This window comes from Cygnus olor, chromosome 10 (assembly GCF_009769625.2).
Source record: "Cygnus olor isolate bCygOlo1 chromosome 10, bCygOlo1.pri.v2, whole genome shotgun sequence".
NCBI lineage: Eukaryota > Metazoa > Chordata > Aves > Anseriformes > Anatidae > Cygnus > Cygnus olor.
In genome coordinates, this window is record NC_049178.1 from 21778508 (window position 1) to 21795405 (window position 16898).

The 16898-nt window shown below is 46.4% G+C and overlaps 1 protein-coding gene across 3 annotated transcripts in view; it reads right to left on the reverse strand.

Annotated features, from left to right (window-relative positions):
- The window catches only part of RAD18 (RAD18 E3 ubiquitin protein ligase), a 58712-nt gene extending 45367 nt beyond the window's left edge, over window positions 1-13345 (reverse strand). Inside the window, exons 1-5 of one of the 3 annotated variants that reach the window (XM_040568645.1) lie at window positions 13231-13345; window positions 8367-8472; window positions 4029-4110; window positions 2229-2290; window positions 713-783 (exon numbers count right to left, since the gene is read on the reverse strand). In XM_040568645.1, coding sequence (XP_040424579.1) covers window positions 713-783; window positions 2229-2290; window positions 4029-4056 — 161 coding nt within the window. In that variant the 5' untranslated portion in view covers window positions 4057-4110; window positions 8367-8472; window positions 13231-13345. Of the gene's footprint in view, window positions 1-712; window positions 784-2228; window positions 2291-4028; window positions 4111-4304; window positions 4463-7050; window positions 7175-8366; window positions 8473-13230 lie in introns of those variants that run through there. The other 2 variants (XM_040568646.1, XM_040568644.1) reach the window with 2 other exon arrangements.
- Window positions 13346-16898: the final 3553 nt, after the last annotated feature.

The window sequence follows — 16898 nt, forward strand, 5'->3', positions numbered from 1 at the left end:
ACCATCATTATAAGGCTGCAACTCTTCTACCAAGTACTTTCAGGCATGTATCTTAAGGGTGTTACTGGCAAATGCTACAACCCTAATTTAAAAAAAAAATAAAGAAAGAACACCACAAAAAGTTCCCACAGATTTCACGAGGCATTGGTCTTAAGCAAAGGAACTAAGGAAGCCAGAAGTAAAATTTAAGCGTATAGCTGGTTATCAGGATGAATGGATTTCAGTAGTTAGTATGTCACAAAGATTATCACACAGATCTTTAAATCATTTTGTATGACGCTTTAAATAAATAAATAAAGTTGCCAAATACAGTCACCTCCCTTAAATCTAAATTGTAAAGATGATCTACCAAAAAAAAAAATCTAACAACAAATCTTAAGATAATAACTTTATACCACTTTGCTTGATTTTTCGCTATACAATTTAATTATACATGTTTTCAAAACACATTATATGGTCAGATCTTTTGTGTCTCATACAAGTAACACAGTCTTGTAGCATTCAAGTCTTGGAAGATAAACCGTCTTCATCAAATCCTTTATTGTTAGAATATAGATGTTAGAATCTTTTCTGTTCTTTGCTAACACAATTTCAGTTTCTAGTACAAATGCAGACACTGAATATTGCACAAAATATGAATTAATACAAATTCAGCCACATCTGCCCTTCAAACTGCCAAACCAGAGAAAGCATTCATAAAATTACACAATACCTTGCAGAATTAAAGCTCTTTACTAGTTCATCTAACGTCCGGTTATTTTTCAGGTCAGATTCCGAGACTGCCTATTAAGAAAAAAAAAAAAAAGGAATGAAAGAAAAGGGAAAAAAAACAATCAAATACAGTGAAAACAGCAATACCCACAAAGTGTTCAAGTGACCAATAATTTGTTTTGTGGATCAATGCTTCAATCACCAACCACCGAAACTGCTGTGTGAATAAAGATGCATAAAGCATAAGCATTTTTTCCTGAAAAACTTCTAAAATAACTGCCAGAGCACTGTAAGTCTGGAACATGATTGCCAATATACAAAAATAAAGCATGAAGTTAAAGAACAAAATCCAGTGTGCCCAGCCTCCATCAGTGCTTTATCGTAGTACTGTTCTAATCATTTTGGAAAACAAAACAAGGATCCCCTGAACGTGAAAGGAACCTTAAGCAACAAGGAATGAAACCGGATGAAGGAAAACGCTAATCTTGGTAGTGAAAATGGAATAAAAATATGAATTACAAGATGGCTTTATGCATTTGATTCATTCTTTTAAAAAGATTTCTGATTTTTCTCTCCCTGGTTTTCTCTCTTCTTTTGTCATAAAAAAATTTTATGAGTCTTGCTCACATCAATCCCTGTGATTTTTAAGAAGGCGTTGGTAAAATGTACTCTCAGAAAAATACGTCAGTCTGCACTTGTTTTAAGAACTGACAAAGTTACAGATAGATCTGTTTTCCAGCCTAGTCCAGTCTTTTTCATGCTTTAGAAACACAGAAGAAAATTACTTCTATTTTGCCAGTACTCTTGAAGCACCATTCATTGTTTTCAGGCAGCCTATCATTTTTAGGAATTCAATAAAACCCAGTTGTCTTAAGATGAAAAGCTAGATTAAGGCCTAGAATAAATTGTATTCTGTGCTCCTTAATAAGAAAAGGCCTTCAAGTCAGCTGGTAGTAATAACCTACCCGCAGAGCAGGCCAAACCTGTCACTAGTGCCTCTCACATTTAACCTAATTTTCATATTTTTCATTTCACAGCCTCCTCTCCTGGCTGTGAAACATAGTCCTCTCCTCCCCAAAAGGCCACACCGTCCTGTCAGTGCATTCTATCACTAGGTCGTCTGTGGGCACTTCTAAGTGTGCCTTGGAACTGGAAGTGAGGACACTCAAACATGGAAAATGCAAGTGCTTAAATTTCAGCACTCACATTTTAAGTGCCAGCTTATTTTAACAAATCAGGAGACAATACTAAACGTTTCATGACAGATTTTATACTCAGTTCTGAGCCAAAACTGAGTTTTGATGCTACATGTATTTCTGCCTATGCTGACAGAAAAGTATCTCTGAAATAGAAGAGTTTCAGGTATAAGAGCACCACAATTTGCCAAAATAGCTGCTCACGCAAAGGAAAGGTGGTAATATATGACCACAATTAATTATTTACCATAGTCCAAAGGGAAAAGATCCCAAGATTGGTCAAAAAAGAAACAACAACAAAAAAGGAAAAAAAACACTTACCACACAGCATGTTGGACACTGAGTTTTGTAGGACAAAAACTTGCGTATACAAAGGGAACAATCTAGAAAAAGGAAACACATCATTTTTAAACAGACCTTCTTTCAAGTGCCATTCAACACATGCTTGTTAGTATATTTTATTTTTTATGCAGTGTATGCAGAATATTCCACAACACACCAATACTGAAAATACACCATTTTCCATAGAATAAAATATGGATAGGTTTGCTAGATGGCGATCTTTATGCAAGCATCTTTCAACATGTAATCTCAGTCCCACTGTCAAGAGCAGAAGTGCATTTTTGTTTCATTAAAGCAGGACAGGACAACCTTAGCCTGGTGCCACCGCTACGGGATAACGAGGCACATTTGCCAGTCCCCAGCAGCACGTTGCACTGCTCCCCCAAATGACTAGTGAGGAATCACTTCCATCATTCTTTTGACTTACAGGCCTTTGAACCAAGCCGTGTCACAGGCAGGATGTAACACCAGTTGCTGTAGAGCACTTCCAGTGCTCCCCACCTTAAATTTCCCATTTCCAACAACTACAGCTTTGTCAAGCTAAAGTAAATTTCACTGCCTGACCACCTCGTCCTCCTTGATGTAAGGAGGAGAAAGTGCTACTGTTTCCAAATAAATCAATTATAAGTATTTATTTTAATGAGAGAAAAGGCAGTGTACTTTTCCCTAAGCTGACTTGCAGCACACCACATTGCTAGCATGTTCCAGCAGATATCAGCCTGAGGCAGGCAGAGCAGCACGGGAAATTTTATCACGTAACACTTAATGCTCCCTGCCACACGGCTCTGTGTTCTGCTCTGCCCTCACAATCTTATTAAAGATATTTATATGAAGGACTTTAGGAAAAGGTGGCGTTTACGTGCATCAATGCAGACAAGAAGTGCTTGTATTGTCAGAAGAAGGCTGCAGCAATAACCAATGTAGAAAAGTTGGTGGCCTCTTCACAGCTTTTGTCCCAAATTGCCCCTCTACAATACCGCACTGGGAAACATCCTTGCTGGCCAAACCGCAAGTAGGAGAGCTACACGTTTTGTAAAGAACGTACGGGATCAGTAACATCTGCACTGCATGCCCATAAATAATAAACAGCCCTATGATGACTGGTCTGTTTAATGCTAAAGGAGAGAAAATTCGATGAGGATATTTTTCAACAGTTTTCTGTCATCCAGATAAGGCGCAAGAGGATTTTGCCAGCCCATAAGGCCCACAGGATCGCTCTCCAGTCCTGTATCTCCTGGGAGAGATGAAGGCCAAACCACCCAACGTTTCCGTATGCCTATCTGGCCCTACCTGTTTGACCGAAGCTGCCACCTGAGCACCAAGTCAGGCTTAAGCGGAGTCAGAACGCCAGGAGGACACGCGCCCGTCACAGCCACCCCTGCTCTGCGCGTAACGGGCGGCAAGGCGCACATTAAGCGAGACACACTCACTGTGAACTCCACAGAGCAGAGGACAGAAGGAAGGACAACCTCTCTGCCCATCCGCTGACATGCCACAAATGACCCATTCGCTTGTCTCCTACTCCTAAGCCACGCCAATAGATGGTTTTTATTAAAACTCCGGTAAATTCAAACTGCCACCGCTCAGACAGCACAGATGTATGCAGTGACCCTCCACAGGACAAGGCACGCCGCGGGGCAGGAGGCAGCAGCACGGCGACAAGGAGGGGACGAGCCCCGTGGAGGGCACGCCGCCACAGCCAGTAGCTGCCCGAAGGGCTCGCGGAGCTCGGGCCGTGCTTACAGGCGTGCGAGCACTGTCAGGCCATACCGCACTTACAGTTGTGCGAGCACTGCGGGATGATCATCGCGATGCTGAAGTAGTCGAAGCAAATCCCGCAGCGCAGCAAGTCGTCCACCGCCTGCAACGAGACGCGGAGGTCACCGCCAGCCCCGGGCCGGGCGGCACTGGGGGGCCGGGGGTGTCCTACCGAGCACGGGGCAGGGCCGGGCCGGGCCCCCCGCCGCGCAGGGCCCGCCCGAGGCCCGCCCGCCGCCATCTCGGCCGCCATCTCCCCGCTTCCGCCCGTCCTTCCCCCGCCGCTGCCTCACGCACCTTCAGCGGGGACAGGCTCGCCGGCCACGGCGCCTCGGGCAGCGACAGCGCCATGGCGGCACGGCCCGGCCGGGCCCGGCTCCGTCCCCGGCGCCGCGTCCGAATCCCCCGCGCTGCCACGGGGCCGCGCTTCCGCCGGCGGCGGCTGCCGGGAGCTGTAGTCCGGGGCGGCGGGGCCGGGCCCGGGGCGAGGGAGCCGCGGGGCCGGGGTCGGCGCCCGCCCTGCTCGTCGCTGGGGCGGCGGCGCGGGAGGTGCCGCGGGCTGGGTGGCACAGCCCCCCTGCAGCTCCCACGGGGCGTCCGCTTAAAACGCCTCAGACTTTGTGTCAGTAAGGTCTGGAGGAGCAGTCTCCTACCTACCTCCTCCTCGTTAGTTCACCTACCCAGTTCTTACCGCCCTCTGCAAGTAGCCAGCGGAGTTGAAGGAGCGCTTGGACAACGCTCTCGGACACACGGCCTGATTCGGGGTGGGCCTGTGGAGCCCGGAGCCGGGCTGAAAGATCCCCCTGGGTCCCCTCCAAGCGGGACACCGTGATCCTGCCTCCTCACGGCACAACCAGCCCCGTTTCCCCGCTGCGTGTGTGCAGGTACACGCCGGCCCTCCGCATGGGAGCGGCCGACAGCGGGGCTGTGCTGGGTGTCCACGGAGATGTGCATCACCACCATCGCTGCTGTGCGAGGCATAGGCCAGGTCTGGGGTTTCAGTCTCCACAAGGAGGACATCAAAAAACCCAGCCTAAAAATAAGTTTCAGGGATGAAAAGCAAAAAAGGGCAGTGATCACCTCTGAGCACTACTGATGTGCTTTCTGAAGGTGAAATAATTGTCCACGAGTTTGGAAGAACTTAGTACATTGCCAAAGTCACATAGGATAAAATTGCAAAACAAATTGCACTGTCTTGGTGCAATTCAGATCTCTAAGAGCCACCCTGAGCATGCGGGGATGCTGGCAGCAGAAGTGAGCCGAGGACGCCTACTTGATGACGACAGTAATGGTCCTCCGTGGGAAACCTCCCACTGTTTTATTGGCACTTTGGTGAGCAGAATTAAACTGCTTTATGCTGCTGAACTACCAAGTTACAAGAAATTATTATACTCACAAGACCAAAACCGAGAACACAGAACCTCCTTCCAGCTCCTTGCAATGTTCGCTTGAACTAAAATACCAGTATGTGCCAGCCTGCTTTTCTGTAAGTTTGCAGGCAGAAACGTATAGAAAAAACTTCGGAAGAGGTGGAGTAGCCTGACATTAAGCAAATCTCCAAATGCTACTTAGGTTGATACATACTGTCGAGACAAATATTGGAGTTTTACACAGATCCCAGCTGAACTTACACAGAACTTAAGTATTTTCAAAGTTCTTGTTCCCAAATCATGTTCCCGCATCAAGGCTGCCTGCAGAACTGTTGATTTTCTGTGTCTTCTGATGGACAAACAGCTTGTGTTCAGCTGCCCTTAGCAGATCACTCTTAAAATGAAACACTCCACAAAGATCTACCTCTCATATGTGTGTGTCACTTCGCATGCTTTATGATAGAGACACAAATGAACCATGGAGACAAGTCTGGGACACAAGCGTGTAGATTGAATGAAAATCTGAAGAAGAATATGCTGTACTTCAAAAAAAACACCCAAACCATAGAACATTTGCAGCTGACTGTTTTTAAATACTCTCAGAGATTCCTTAACATTTAAAGGAGTGGAAAGTTTCTCATCATGTCATTCCCAACTACAGAGAAGAGCCTGAACACCACGAGTGTGATTGTTCAAAAACATTTAACACTGTCCCAACTCTGCACTTTTGTCAGAGTTGGCAGTAATTTATTGATTTCAACCAGACTGATGTTGAGAATTTTAGAACAAAAAAAATCCCACCATGAAGTACTAACTCTTGAGAGAGCACTATACGATGTCCTCGACAGAGCAATCCTTTCAATAGCAGCCTGAATTAAATATGCACCACGCCAAGCAAAATAACAGCATTTCAAATCTATCATCTACCACTGCAGATAGCCTGAACACCTCATCAGACAATGCAAGTTAGCCAAGACAAGGTCTGGCCCAGAAACGTAGCTGAGACCCAGCACTCCTCCGATTTCCCGGACTACACTGAATGCGCAGCATCTATCAAGAGCCCACAGAAACACAGCAAAGACATATAGCCTGTAACAGACCAGTTAGTCATGGGTATATGGGAAGGCTTAGCACCACGGTGTGACCTTAATTTTTAGCCTCAAAAGTGACTTAGGTGATAGCTAGCATGTGAACAAACATCATCTTTTTGTGATAAAAACTTTTAGATAAAAAACAATACAATACGATCTGAACACATCAGTAATTTATATTTGTCCTGTTCTACTCGCAATGTCTTGTAAGCAATAGAGATTATGAGATACAAATCCACGTATATATATTTAATCAATACAAACAACCTTCATCATGTAGCAAGTCACAAACGTTTGAACACAGAAGATTTAAATACAAATGCCATAGTTCAGAAGCACTACTGGAGGTAGAGGGATGTGTTTTCAGTGTCCAACAAGGCATTTCTACCCTACTTTTATGCTTCAAGTAAAACGTAACCTCTCTGTGACATTTATTACATTAGTAACCCATAACACTAAGCATGTTTTTGTCAGGAATCTGCAATCTATTTCCTTCTAAATCAGTCCTTCTAGTACGGGCTCATTTTCCCCTGCTCCATCCATGCTATGTGCAAGCTTTTTAAGCAAAAAAAGAGCACCTACCTACTCACTCTACCATGTCAGAATCAGAAGGAATTAGCAGAGTAACTCCAGTTGTGAGAGCTGCACTTCTGTTTTAGACACCCCCCTTCTGAAGCACAGTACCAGTGCTTCTTAACAGTCTGATGTTTAAAGTTTCATATGGAAAGAAGTGTGTAAAGCTGGGATCCAAAGTCTCTCTGGAGTGTACTCAATTTGGCTGCCTTAATCTTCCACTAATTGTCACTATCACCCAGACCGTCAGTTAAGAACTTCTATTGACTATAAAAAAATGCAGACAGAATTCTCGGGCATGAAGCTGAAGAAAAGAATTTAAGTGAGACACATAAATTACTTTACTAAAAAGTTCATCCTGGAAATATGGTATCATTTTACAAAGCTAAATCTTTATCTATGCTTTTAAATACCACAATAGGGTTCTCAGTGTTAAGACATAAAATTTAGGGCCTGGCCTGTTATGCTTTAAGAACTTAACTCCCACAAAAGCAGAGATGCTGGGCTCTCCATCCACAGTTCTTGGAGGAGTACAAACATCTTTCTGTGACCTCCACAGGATCTGCTCAAGACACAACGTGTTAACATCTGCAAGATTGGGACATAAATATTTGAAGGACTACGTTAATACGATGTGTATATCTTCTTAATATTCCTTAAACAGAGACAGCATTTTCTGTTTTTATAGGCAGGAAATCTGGGACATTCCTATACTCGCTGTCAATATCTAATTCCTAGCAAATGTCTAGTACTTTTGCCAAATTTCTCTTTTTTGAGACAGAATGAGCTATCAGAAGTAGGAAATTTTCTCCTTTGTTGCCTTCTTCCTTCAAGGCGCAGTCTGAAACGGATCATTAAAAATAAGAGCATTAGTCAAACAAGATTATGCAAAATTGTTTTCTATCATATCCTTTCCAGAGACAGGAGGCACTGAGGAAATTTTAACATTTCTGCTTCAAGGAGTCTTTGCAAGGAGGTGACACTTTTTCAGTACCTGGAGCAGCCTTGGTCAGTCACCCAGCGAAGCCAAGCAGCGCTCAGCGCTTAGCCCCCAGGCAGATCGATGGCAAGAACACGAGTGATGTTGGGCAGCGTGGGCACTGCAGCACCGCCTGGCCTGCCAGCACCGTAAGGACTCGCTGTCCAGCAGGTGTGCCATTTAATTATTGGTATTTTAGCTGAGAACAGCATGTGATGAAGAACAGCATGGAATGAAATGTGCTTACATTGTTGTAAAAGACCCTGCTCAATCTTTTTAATTTAAGGAAAGCAAAGCCAAAAAAAAAAAAACATAAATAGCAAAACCCAAGGTTGACGTATCTTACCGTGAACTTGAGGTGCTTTGTCCTCAGCACACAGCAAATGAGTTCCCGTAGTGCTTTTCACCCAGGGAAGAATACTGGTTGGTGGAAACACTGGCCGGGTTCAAGGCTGGTGAGAAAGCAGGAGAACGAATTTTGTGGAGGTACAAGCTCATCAGAGAAGAACTCCACACGAAAGAGGCTGGGAACCATTTCTAGTTAACAGCATTAGCAGCAGCAGCAGCAAAGGGCATGAAATGCACGAGCTTAGAAGGGCCTCGAGCTCTGCAGAAAATCCCACACGGGTCATTCCTACGAGAAAAGGGACTTTGCACAATGGCACAGGACGAGCAATTTGCACAGCAGCACGGAGCTGCCACGCTAGGGCTTCACTGACGGGGGCTCCCGGGGCAGTCAGCCTTTCTGTCAGCTTCAGGGGTGGCAAAGGGCTCCCAGCCGTCGTGATTTGCCCCCTCACTGGTCGCGCTGCACTCACAGAGGCAGCGGTGCAGGCTGGAAACTGCCACCCTGCCTGCAGCATCCCCGCAGCACACGGGGAAACTCGGGACGCTGCCCCAGGGACGACCTTCCCAGCAGCGATACCGGCTGCCAGACGCCCTGGAAAGGCATCTCCTGCCTGGAGAACAAAGCCTTCAGCTACAGCTGACCGCTGGGGATGCAGCCGGGGAGAGGCGACTGTCCAAAAAGCTGCTCCCGGGCGCACACCCGCAGATGAAGCGCAGGCACCTCCACGTGGACCTGCCCTGGCCGCACGCCCATGGGAGGCAGGGATGTGTTCTGGCAGGACACCGCAGGACTTCCGATTTGCCAATGATTTCATTCACTGCCGGCACTCCTTTTTTTCTTTTAACACGGTCATTTCTCAAATGTGGACCTCCTTCATTTAAGCAAGCACTATATTAAATTCCTTCTGAAATGAATAGAAGGCTTGTAATGAGATAATATATTAGACCAAAAATTACAAGCCTTTTCATGAAACGTTTACAGCCTTTAACCACTGATTAAATAGCTTGATTGTTCCCATATTGCAAGCTTGGCGAAGGGAATATTGACCAAACAAGCTTCCTGGTGTGGCAGAGACAGAGAAGGGGCTGTTCTGCTGGCTAAGCTAATGCTGCAGCCCATTCCTGTGATTGATCCGATGTTGTCTAAATAGTGTAATTAAGCTTTCAATTAACGGGGCAGAATGGAAAGTTAGACTTTGTGAATGCTAATTATTTGCTTCCTTGCAATGCCTGTCAGGGAATAGTGCTGTCCTACATGTTTAGCACTGTTGGGTTGGGTATGGCAGCCTGACCAAAAGTCCCTCCGTTCTGCGGGCTGCGCCCCAGCGATCTGCACAGTGACGCCGGGCAGCCCGGCATCTTTTGGCATTCACAGCAGTGCCGCTCTGCGTCCCGAGCCAGGCAGGGCAGCAGAAGAAAGGTGCTGGCTTGGGCTGCAGCAACCTTTGCCTCGCACCAGGAAGCGAGTAGGACCGCCGGAGGTTAGAGGCGTGATGCTGACACGGGGTGTTCTGCCTCCCCATCATGTCCATGGAGCACTGTGACCCGGGCAGGTTAGAGTACCGCAAGCAAACTGAAGAATCCCCGAAGAGCAGCCATACACAGCCTGGTCTGAAGCACGCAGCGTCAGTGCCGTTTTGCACAATGAGGCACTTTATAAAGGAGATGGCATTGCAAAGCAAGAAGTTTTACGGCTGCTTTTACAAAATCCAATTTAAACTGCAATTCATCTTTCGTGGCAGTTTACAAATCGATGGGCGACATTTCGAACCGACACTGCACGACACTTGTACACTCCAGCCCCTTTCCCCTTCTCTGCCTTTCCATGCCGCCCTCGCCAGCCAGGAGCCGGAGCTGCAGGCGGTGCGGGCACCTCGGGCATCCCTGCCAGCCCCAGCACCTCCTGCCCCCAACCTGCTGTAATGCCGGATCATTGCTTGGAGAGCAACGGGCAAGTTACACATTTGGATTATGATCCATACCGCAGGCCGTTCACATCAACCACGAACAAGTGAATCCCTTCTCTGCACGGGACACAAAGGCCTAAACTCTGGGAAAGCTCCTTTTAATCATACCTTGCCTCTTCCTCACAAGAGGAACAAACAAATTAAACCATATGCGATGATGAATTCCCCCTTTCTCAGCTCTTGTTGAGCAGGAACAGCAGCGTGTCCATGCCCAGACCGAGCTAACCAGGTTACCAGGGAGGTGGGGGAGCAGACACCCGGGCAGGGCTCAGGAAAGGTCAGGAGCTGCAGCGGTTGATGCGCCTCTCGCGGGGCTCGCTCCTGCACCCACCGCAGGCTGTCCACGGGCTGCTGTGAGAGAACTCGGGCAGCTTGCTCGGCTGCTGCGGGGACACACAGCGCCCTTCCTTCCCGAGCAACTATGCGGGGACATCCTTTTCACGCGTGGAAGCGAGCATCACGGTAGACCTGTGGACAGCAGCACACGATGAAGGGGTGAAAGCCGCGTGGCTGGCAGCACGGACACACCGCAGGGGACGCAGACGGGGCCGGAGGCAGGAGCTGTGCTCCCTGCTCGGGTGCCTTTGCTGCTCCCCGAGGGAGAGATCTGGCACAGCTCCACCTCTGCCAGGCTTGATCTTGATTTCACAGTGGGTAGAGTATCAAAGTGTCGTTGAGCAGGGGATGCTTAGTCAGCCTTGAAATGTTTGTTTGCTATTTTTTATGAGCATTTATAAAGCACTTGGTGATTCAAAGACAGTCAAGTCTGATCCAGAGTTGCTATTTTTTTCTTCCTGCTGTTGACTAACAGCCTCCAGTTTAATGACAATTCCCACCACCATTTCCCTGGCAAGCAAATTGCACCAGCTCGGGTGGAGCAGTGCAAAGAGTTTTGGTCAGTGCGTTTCAAGCCCAAAGACATCAGGGGAGCGCCTTTCATTAGTCGCAGTGTTCGCTGCCCATGCGTCAAAAGATACCTTATCCCCCTCGGCAGAGGTTATACTGGCAGGTAGCACCACGCTGAGCTGCATTCAGCTCCATTTCACTGCTATTTATCCACGCCACAGGTCCAAGAGTATCTGCTCATTTCACACAGAAATGCCTCGAAAGCATAAACGAAATCCTTTCTTCTTTTATGTAATTGTTCGTCTCCTTCAGTGGGATTGGGCCAATGTAAATCAGTGGAAAAAATGTTACAGCTCTAAAGAGCTGCGTGGAAACTTCCATTGCAAAGCTGTTAGAGTTAGCATCTGGAGCAGCCAGAAATAACATTTAAACTTTCTCTTGAACTGTTAGGAGATAGACACAGTGAGTAAAATCACTCTGGGCATTTCATAATAAACCAATGCTGATCTAGTTGGATCTGGCCAAAGGGCAGCGTGAAATGCCAGTGACTGTGGAACAGACAGCTCGGGGAGAGAGGCGGCAGCACATTAACCCGTCGCAGCTCTGACCGCAGAGACCGGTGTGAATTCAAATAACAGACCAGCTAGGAACGAGCCCTTGCTGATTTTGGTCTTCTGCCGCAGCAGATGCCTGTTGATGTTAGCGAGCTGTTGTCTGAGCACACACAGTCACCTCCCCTTAGACACCGATTCTGATCCAATAAGTGTTATGAAAATCACGAGTAATCTCACTAGCTCCAAGTTATTGCAGTACAACAACTGTAGAACTGATAAGCTGCGTACAGAGCTAGACCCGTTGGTAGGTCTTTTTTTCATTTTCAGTTGATCATCTCCAGCAGCTCATTGCTTTACCAGCTTTTTGAGAGCATAATTTTGGCTGCTTAGTTCCCAGCCTAGGTGCAAGTCCTTCCCCCCTCCCCCCCCCCCCAAAAAAAAAGAGCTGAACAAAAGTAATTTAGCTACTTATAGAAAAGCAAGGATTACTGCATGCTTTTGCGAAATAGTACTAGCAGAAAGACCTCACAATTAGCATCCAAACACCAGGAGAGGCAGAGCTAAGACCCTTTGTTTCTCAGCATGAGCTTACTTAACTTTCCGGTACTAAATTTCTTTCAGTGATTTCCTAGGATGTTACATGTCTCTGTGCGCGCATAACGCTCAGTGCTCTGTATTCAACCCCAGCAAGAGCTGCAATTAAGGTAACAGACAGTAGCTATCAAACAGGAAAAAACATTTTGCATGCTCATGCAGAGGAAAAATGGGCAAAATAAATAAATAAAATACGAAGATAAAAACATCTATATGTTAATTGAAGTGTTTCTCAGTTGACATTTCAGCTTTCCTGCATAGATTTAGCCTTTTTCAGCTGAAGGACTTGGCATGAGCACAGTTTGGACACAAATTATTCCTTGCCTCTGGTCTCATGCATCTGTTGATTAGCCACTGAAATGCTCATCACTGGGACTTTCTCCTTTTGCTGAAGACTATGCTTTGTTCATTCTGCCGCTGTCTTTCTTACTGCATCAACACCTTCCTGTTCCTGAATATTAAGCCCTTCTCAGCGTTCGCAGTGCTGGGGCAGCACAGCTCTCTCTGGTCCATCTCCAGTGCCTTGGGGTGAGCACGCCCACCTGGCCATGGGCAAGAACTCCCTGCTCTGGCACCAAGAGCAGGGCCAGACCAGGGAAGCAAAATGTTCAGTGGTGCATTAGGCAGCAACTGGGAGAGGAGAGTGGTGCCAAGGGTCAGGTTTACTGAAATTCATGTAAATTCCTGGGGTAAAATCCATGGAAACCTCTCTCTACCACGCAGCTACATTTTGCCTACTTAGAGCAGACACCAAGCACCCACGCTGCCTTGCAAACGCAGCAGATCTCGTACAGAGCAGAGCAGAGCAGCGGCTCACCTACCTCAGTCTTACGGTAGCCTAAATGCGGTGTTCCAGAGCAAGACAAGAAAACGTCCCAAATGCTGTATCGGATTAACATACCAGAAGGGGAGACCTCCACTTCCAAAATCTTCCCTTCTTGGACAGTTCAAAACTTCTGCAGTTGGGCGTTGATCGTGTCTGAGCAGTGGTTCTACGTACTGAAGGACTTTCTCCAACTTCATTCACACACCTGGAAACAGATGTAGCAGAAGCCAGGAAATTCATTCAAAGCAATTTCAGTGTTTAAAAGAACAATAAAGAAACAGCAGCCACGCACAGCAGCAAGCGGGGGCTGTTGCAGAACAAGCGGCCCAGACACCTTTCCCCTCCCCTGCTCCACAGCAGCAGGAAGCAGGTGGCCATGAGGCCACTTTCCTCGTGAATAAGTCATCATTCCCCAACCTGCTGCTGCTCCATCACACCTTTGATTATTTTCCCACCATTGATTACTAAGAAGTGCAAGACAGCGACTATCTTTTCACCGGGCTCTTACCCCCTGAAGCACTCTCTGACTTTAATTAGGAATACAATTTTCCCCACGAAGAGCACAGCTCATTATGGACTTTCTGCATGGATTTCCCCGAGGACATGAATCCCACGTGCCCCTCCTGACAGCCCACGCTGCCACCAGCAGTGATTTGTCCCCGGCAAGCCCACTAGTTAGTAAAAAGCAGCAGTCCCCAGCGCTTCCAGCATCGTCTCGCCAAGATGCTGATGAGTCTCCAGCAGCTACTGAAGATATATTTCCCTGAATCCCAGCTTTGCTTACTGTGCCTCGGCAAAGGCTCTTGCTGCTCCTAATGCAGCTGTATGTGTCATCTACAATGCATTTATCTCTTCATTTTACTGTGTTAACTGCTGTTCATCAAATAAAGGGGTTGTAAAATAGCTAGAACACAAGAACTATGAGCAGGCAATTTTGGCTCCCAGCCAACTTAGCCTTTCTCTGCCCAGATTTATATATTAGCAGTGAAACTGAACACGGAGAAAAAGAGCCATTTATAACCAGAGCACCTGCAGAAAAAACAGCTCAGGCCACTTTGTGGTACTTGCAGTGAACAAGCGAGCTGCTTTCGGGATGACGATAAATCAATGTCAATAACTCAGCCTGCACAGAAAACTTCCTGCACGTGGTAGATCTAAGAGTCCAGGACTGCTTCCAGGTGCCAAGTCAATGGGAATTAAATGTACAATTATGGGGGGAAAGAAAATCTACTATTTGGAGAATTTTTAGAAGGAGTTCAGGCACAAAGAGCAAAGGTGTCCCAGGCACAGGGAGTGCAGGAGGAGGAGGAGGAAGAGAAAACCCTCGGCAGGGCTGGGAGCCAAGCGCAGCTGCCAGCACCTGCACAAAGCCTCTCAAACCCTGCACAAGCAGGCATCACCTGCATGGATCATTTCTTTTTCCTTCCACCCCCCCTCTTTTCCCCAACCAATGCTGTCTGGGTCATTGAAATGAACTTACAACTACATTTGGGGCTAATAAAAACTGTTTCTGAGTGAATTTATTAGTTGCTAAAAAGAACCAAGCCCAGAAAACCCACATGTATTTTTTTTCAAATACTTCTTCAGTAAGTACCCTAAATGCTGGCTCTAAATTATACCAGGGTCACTGCCAGCGCCAGAGTCCACAGAAACAAGGACAAGATGGGTGGCTTCAACCAGTCCATTAGCTCCAACTTTGGAGGAGAAGAATTATGACCAACATATGGGAAAATTTCTGCATCGCTTTCTGCAGCAGAGCTCCTCGTGCTGCTGCTGGAGCCTCCACGGGTCCAGCCGAGGCAGCCTGGCGGAGGAGGGCTGCTTGCACCTGGAGAATGCTCAGCTTGATGCACCCCACTGTCAACTCTCACAGCCACAAGCAGGAATTTCCCATTGGAAAAGTAAGACCATCGTCCAGGACAAGTCCCCAGGATATGACACCATCTATAATCAAATAGTTTCGGCTTTCATATTTGTAATAAAATATAAACAGCTCATGTTTCAGACAGCTTGGTCTTTCACTGTGGCTGATTTGCACATTTTTATTTTGAATGAAATGGTGTCTGGCCACTCTCCTTGGATCAGTAATGAGATTTTCCGCCCATCAGACATCCTGCACTCAGTGGCTGACACATTTTCTAGTTTGCATAATTTGTTGTCATTAATCAGCCTCACCGCTGAAGCTTCTTTCCATGGCTCAGCTGACAGCAGTCAGAAACTGAGAAATGCAGGTGAATAACTGCAAAATAGACTAAAAGCCAAACTACTGGAGCCTAGTAAACAATATTGCCTACTGTCCTGCGCTGAAAGAGAAAAGCAATGGGAGTGACTCTAGTTTTTCTACTCCTACTATTTCATTTTGAGTAAGGCACAGTTCTCTGGCAAACATCTAACGGGATAAAAGAAGAGGGATGACAGGTGGTAAGCACTAAAGGAAAATGAAGAAAAGACTAGATTACGTTAACATTGAGGAAATGGGAGAAGACGGAGTCATTTCACAGGGTGGGTTTACCGCCATGCAGATCTCTGCTGGCGAGAGCTTACATCCCACGGCCCTTCCTTGATGCGGGAGAGCTCTGAGAACTACGCTGCCCATTGTCAGCTGAGGATTTCCAGCTTCCACAAAGGGGACCTCGCTGCTGCCCCAGTCCAGAACCGCCGCCCTCGCCCACTGCCGGTGCCATCCGCCCGCTGGCGTCCGCAAAGGCCTCGCTGAAATCTTTTTTTTTTTCTCCTGAAGAAAAATGCTATTTGAGGTAATCAAAGCTCCAAGAACCAGACTCTAAATCTGATAGTGCTTTGTGCAGAGTCTGAACGTTGCAATTTGAAAACATTTTCTCAATTATCTTCAATCTCCTAATCCCCCTGAAAATGTCACTCCCATAAAATTATATTTAGTTTTTATCCAGACAATTTGGGAATTACTCTACAGCTTTCACTAAAAAATTGTAAGACTTAGAACTCTAAAAATGTCAAACCTTCAAGTTTGCCTGTATTTGTCAGCTAATATAGTAAAAACAATTTAAAAGTCTGATTAGGAAGCAACTTGGAAAATATCCCAAGATATAAGGGAGACAAAAATAAAAGATCAAAACATCACACAGAAACCTGTAGAGCAGAAATACATAAAGGAAACCGAAGGTTGGCTGTAAGATCTAAGGAACTATCTACTGCCAAAGGAGAAAGGCTTTTTAGGGCATTAGCCTAGGATTCTCAAGTTATAACTTTCCACCTCCAGTTTTGCTACAGCTTTGGTAACTCTCTTCAAATGCTGCACTCTTGCTACGACTCCAATCTCTCTCTGTAAAGAGAACAACACTTGACCAAACCACAGGTGTGCTGCAAAGCCAAACTCTAAGCAGACCTGTCTTAACTTCATGGAGCGATATGAGTCCTCAAGCCTCCGAAATCCAAACTTTTTATGAAGCCACATTGCATAAGAAAAGCTTTACATTAAACTACAGAAGTGCTGCCTTGTTCTGAGGATCAGTATCCCCAGGGATCAATATTCAAGGACATGGAAGAGAGAGCTGGAGACAGCTCATGGAAAATAATATTCGGAGACCAAATTGTCAGAAAAAAAAGTAGGTGTAATTCCATGACATTTATGCAGAAATTTGCCTCCACCCATGCTTTCTCAAAGTCAGCCGCTCCCTAAAACAGACATCCAAGGAGGAGATTCTGCAAAGCCTCCAGCTTCATTCGCTGTGCACAGCTAAACCAGCAGGCGTGTGACCTGGCAG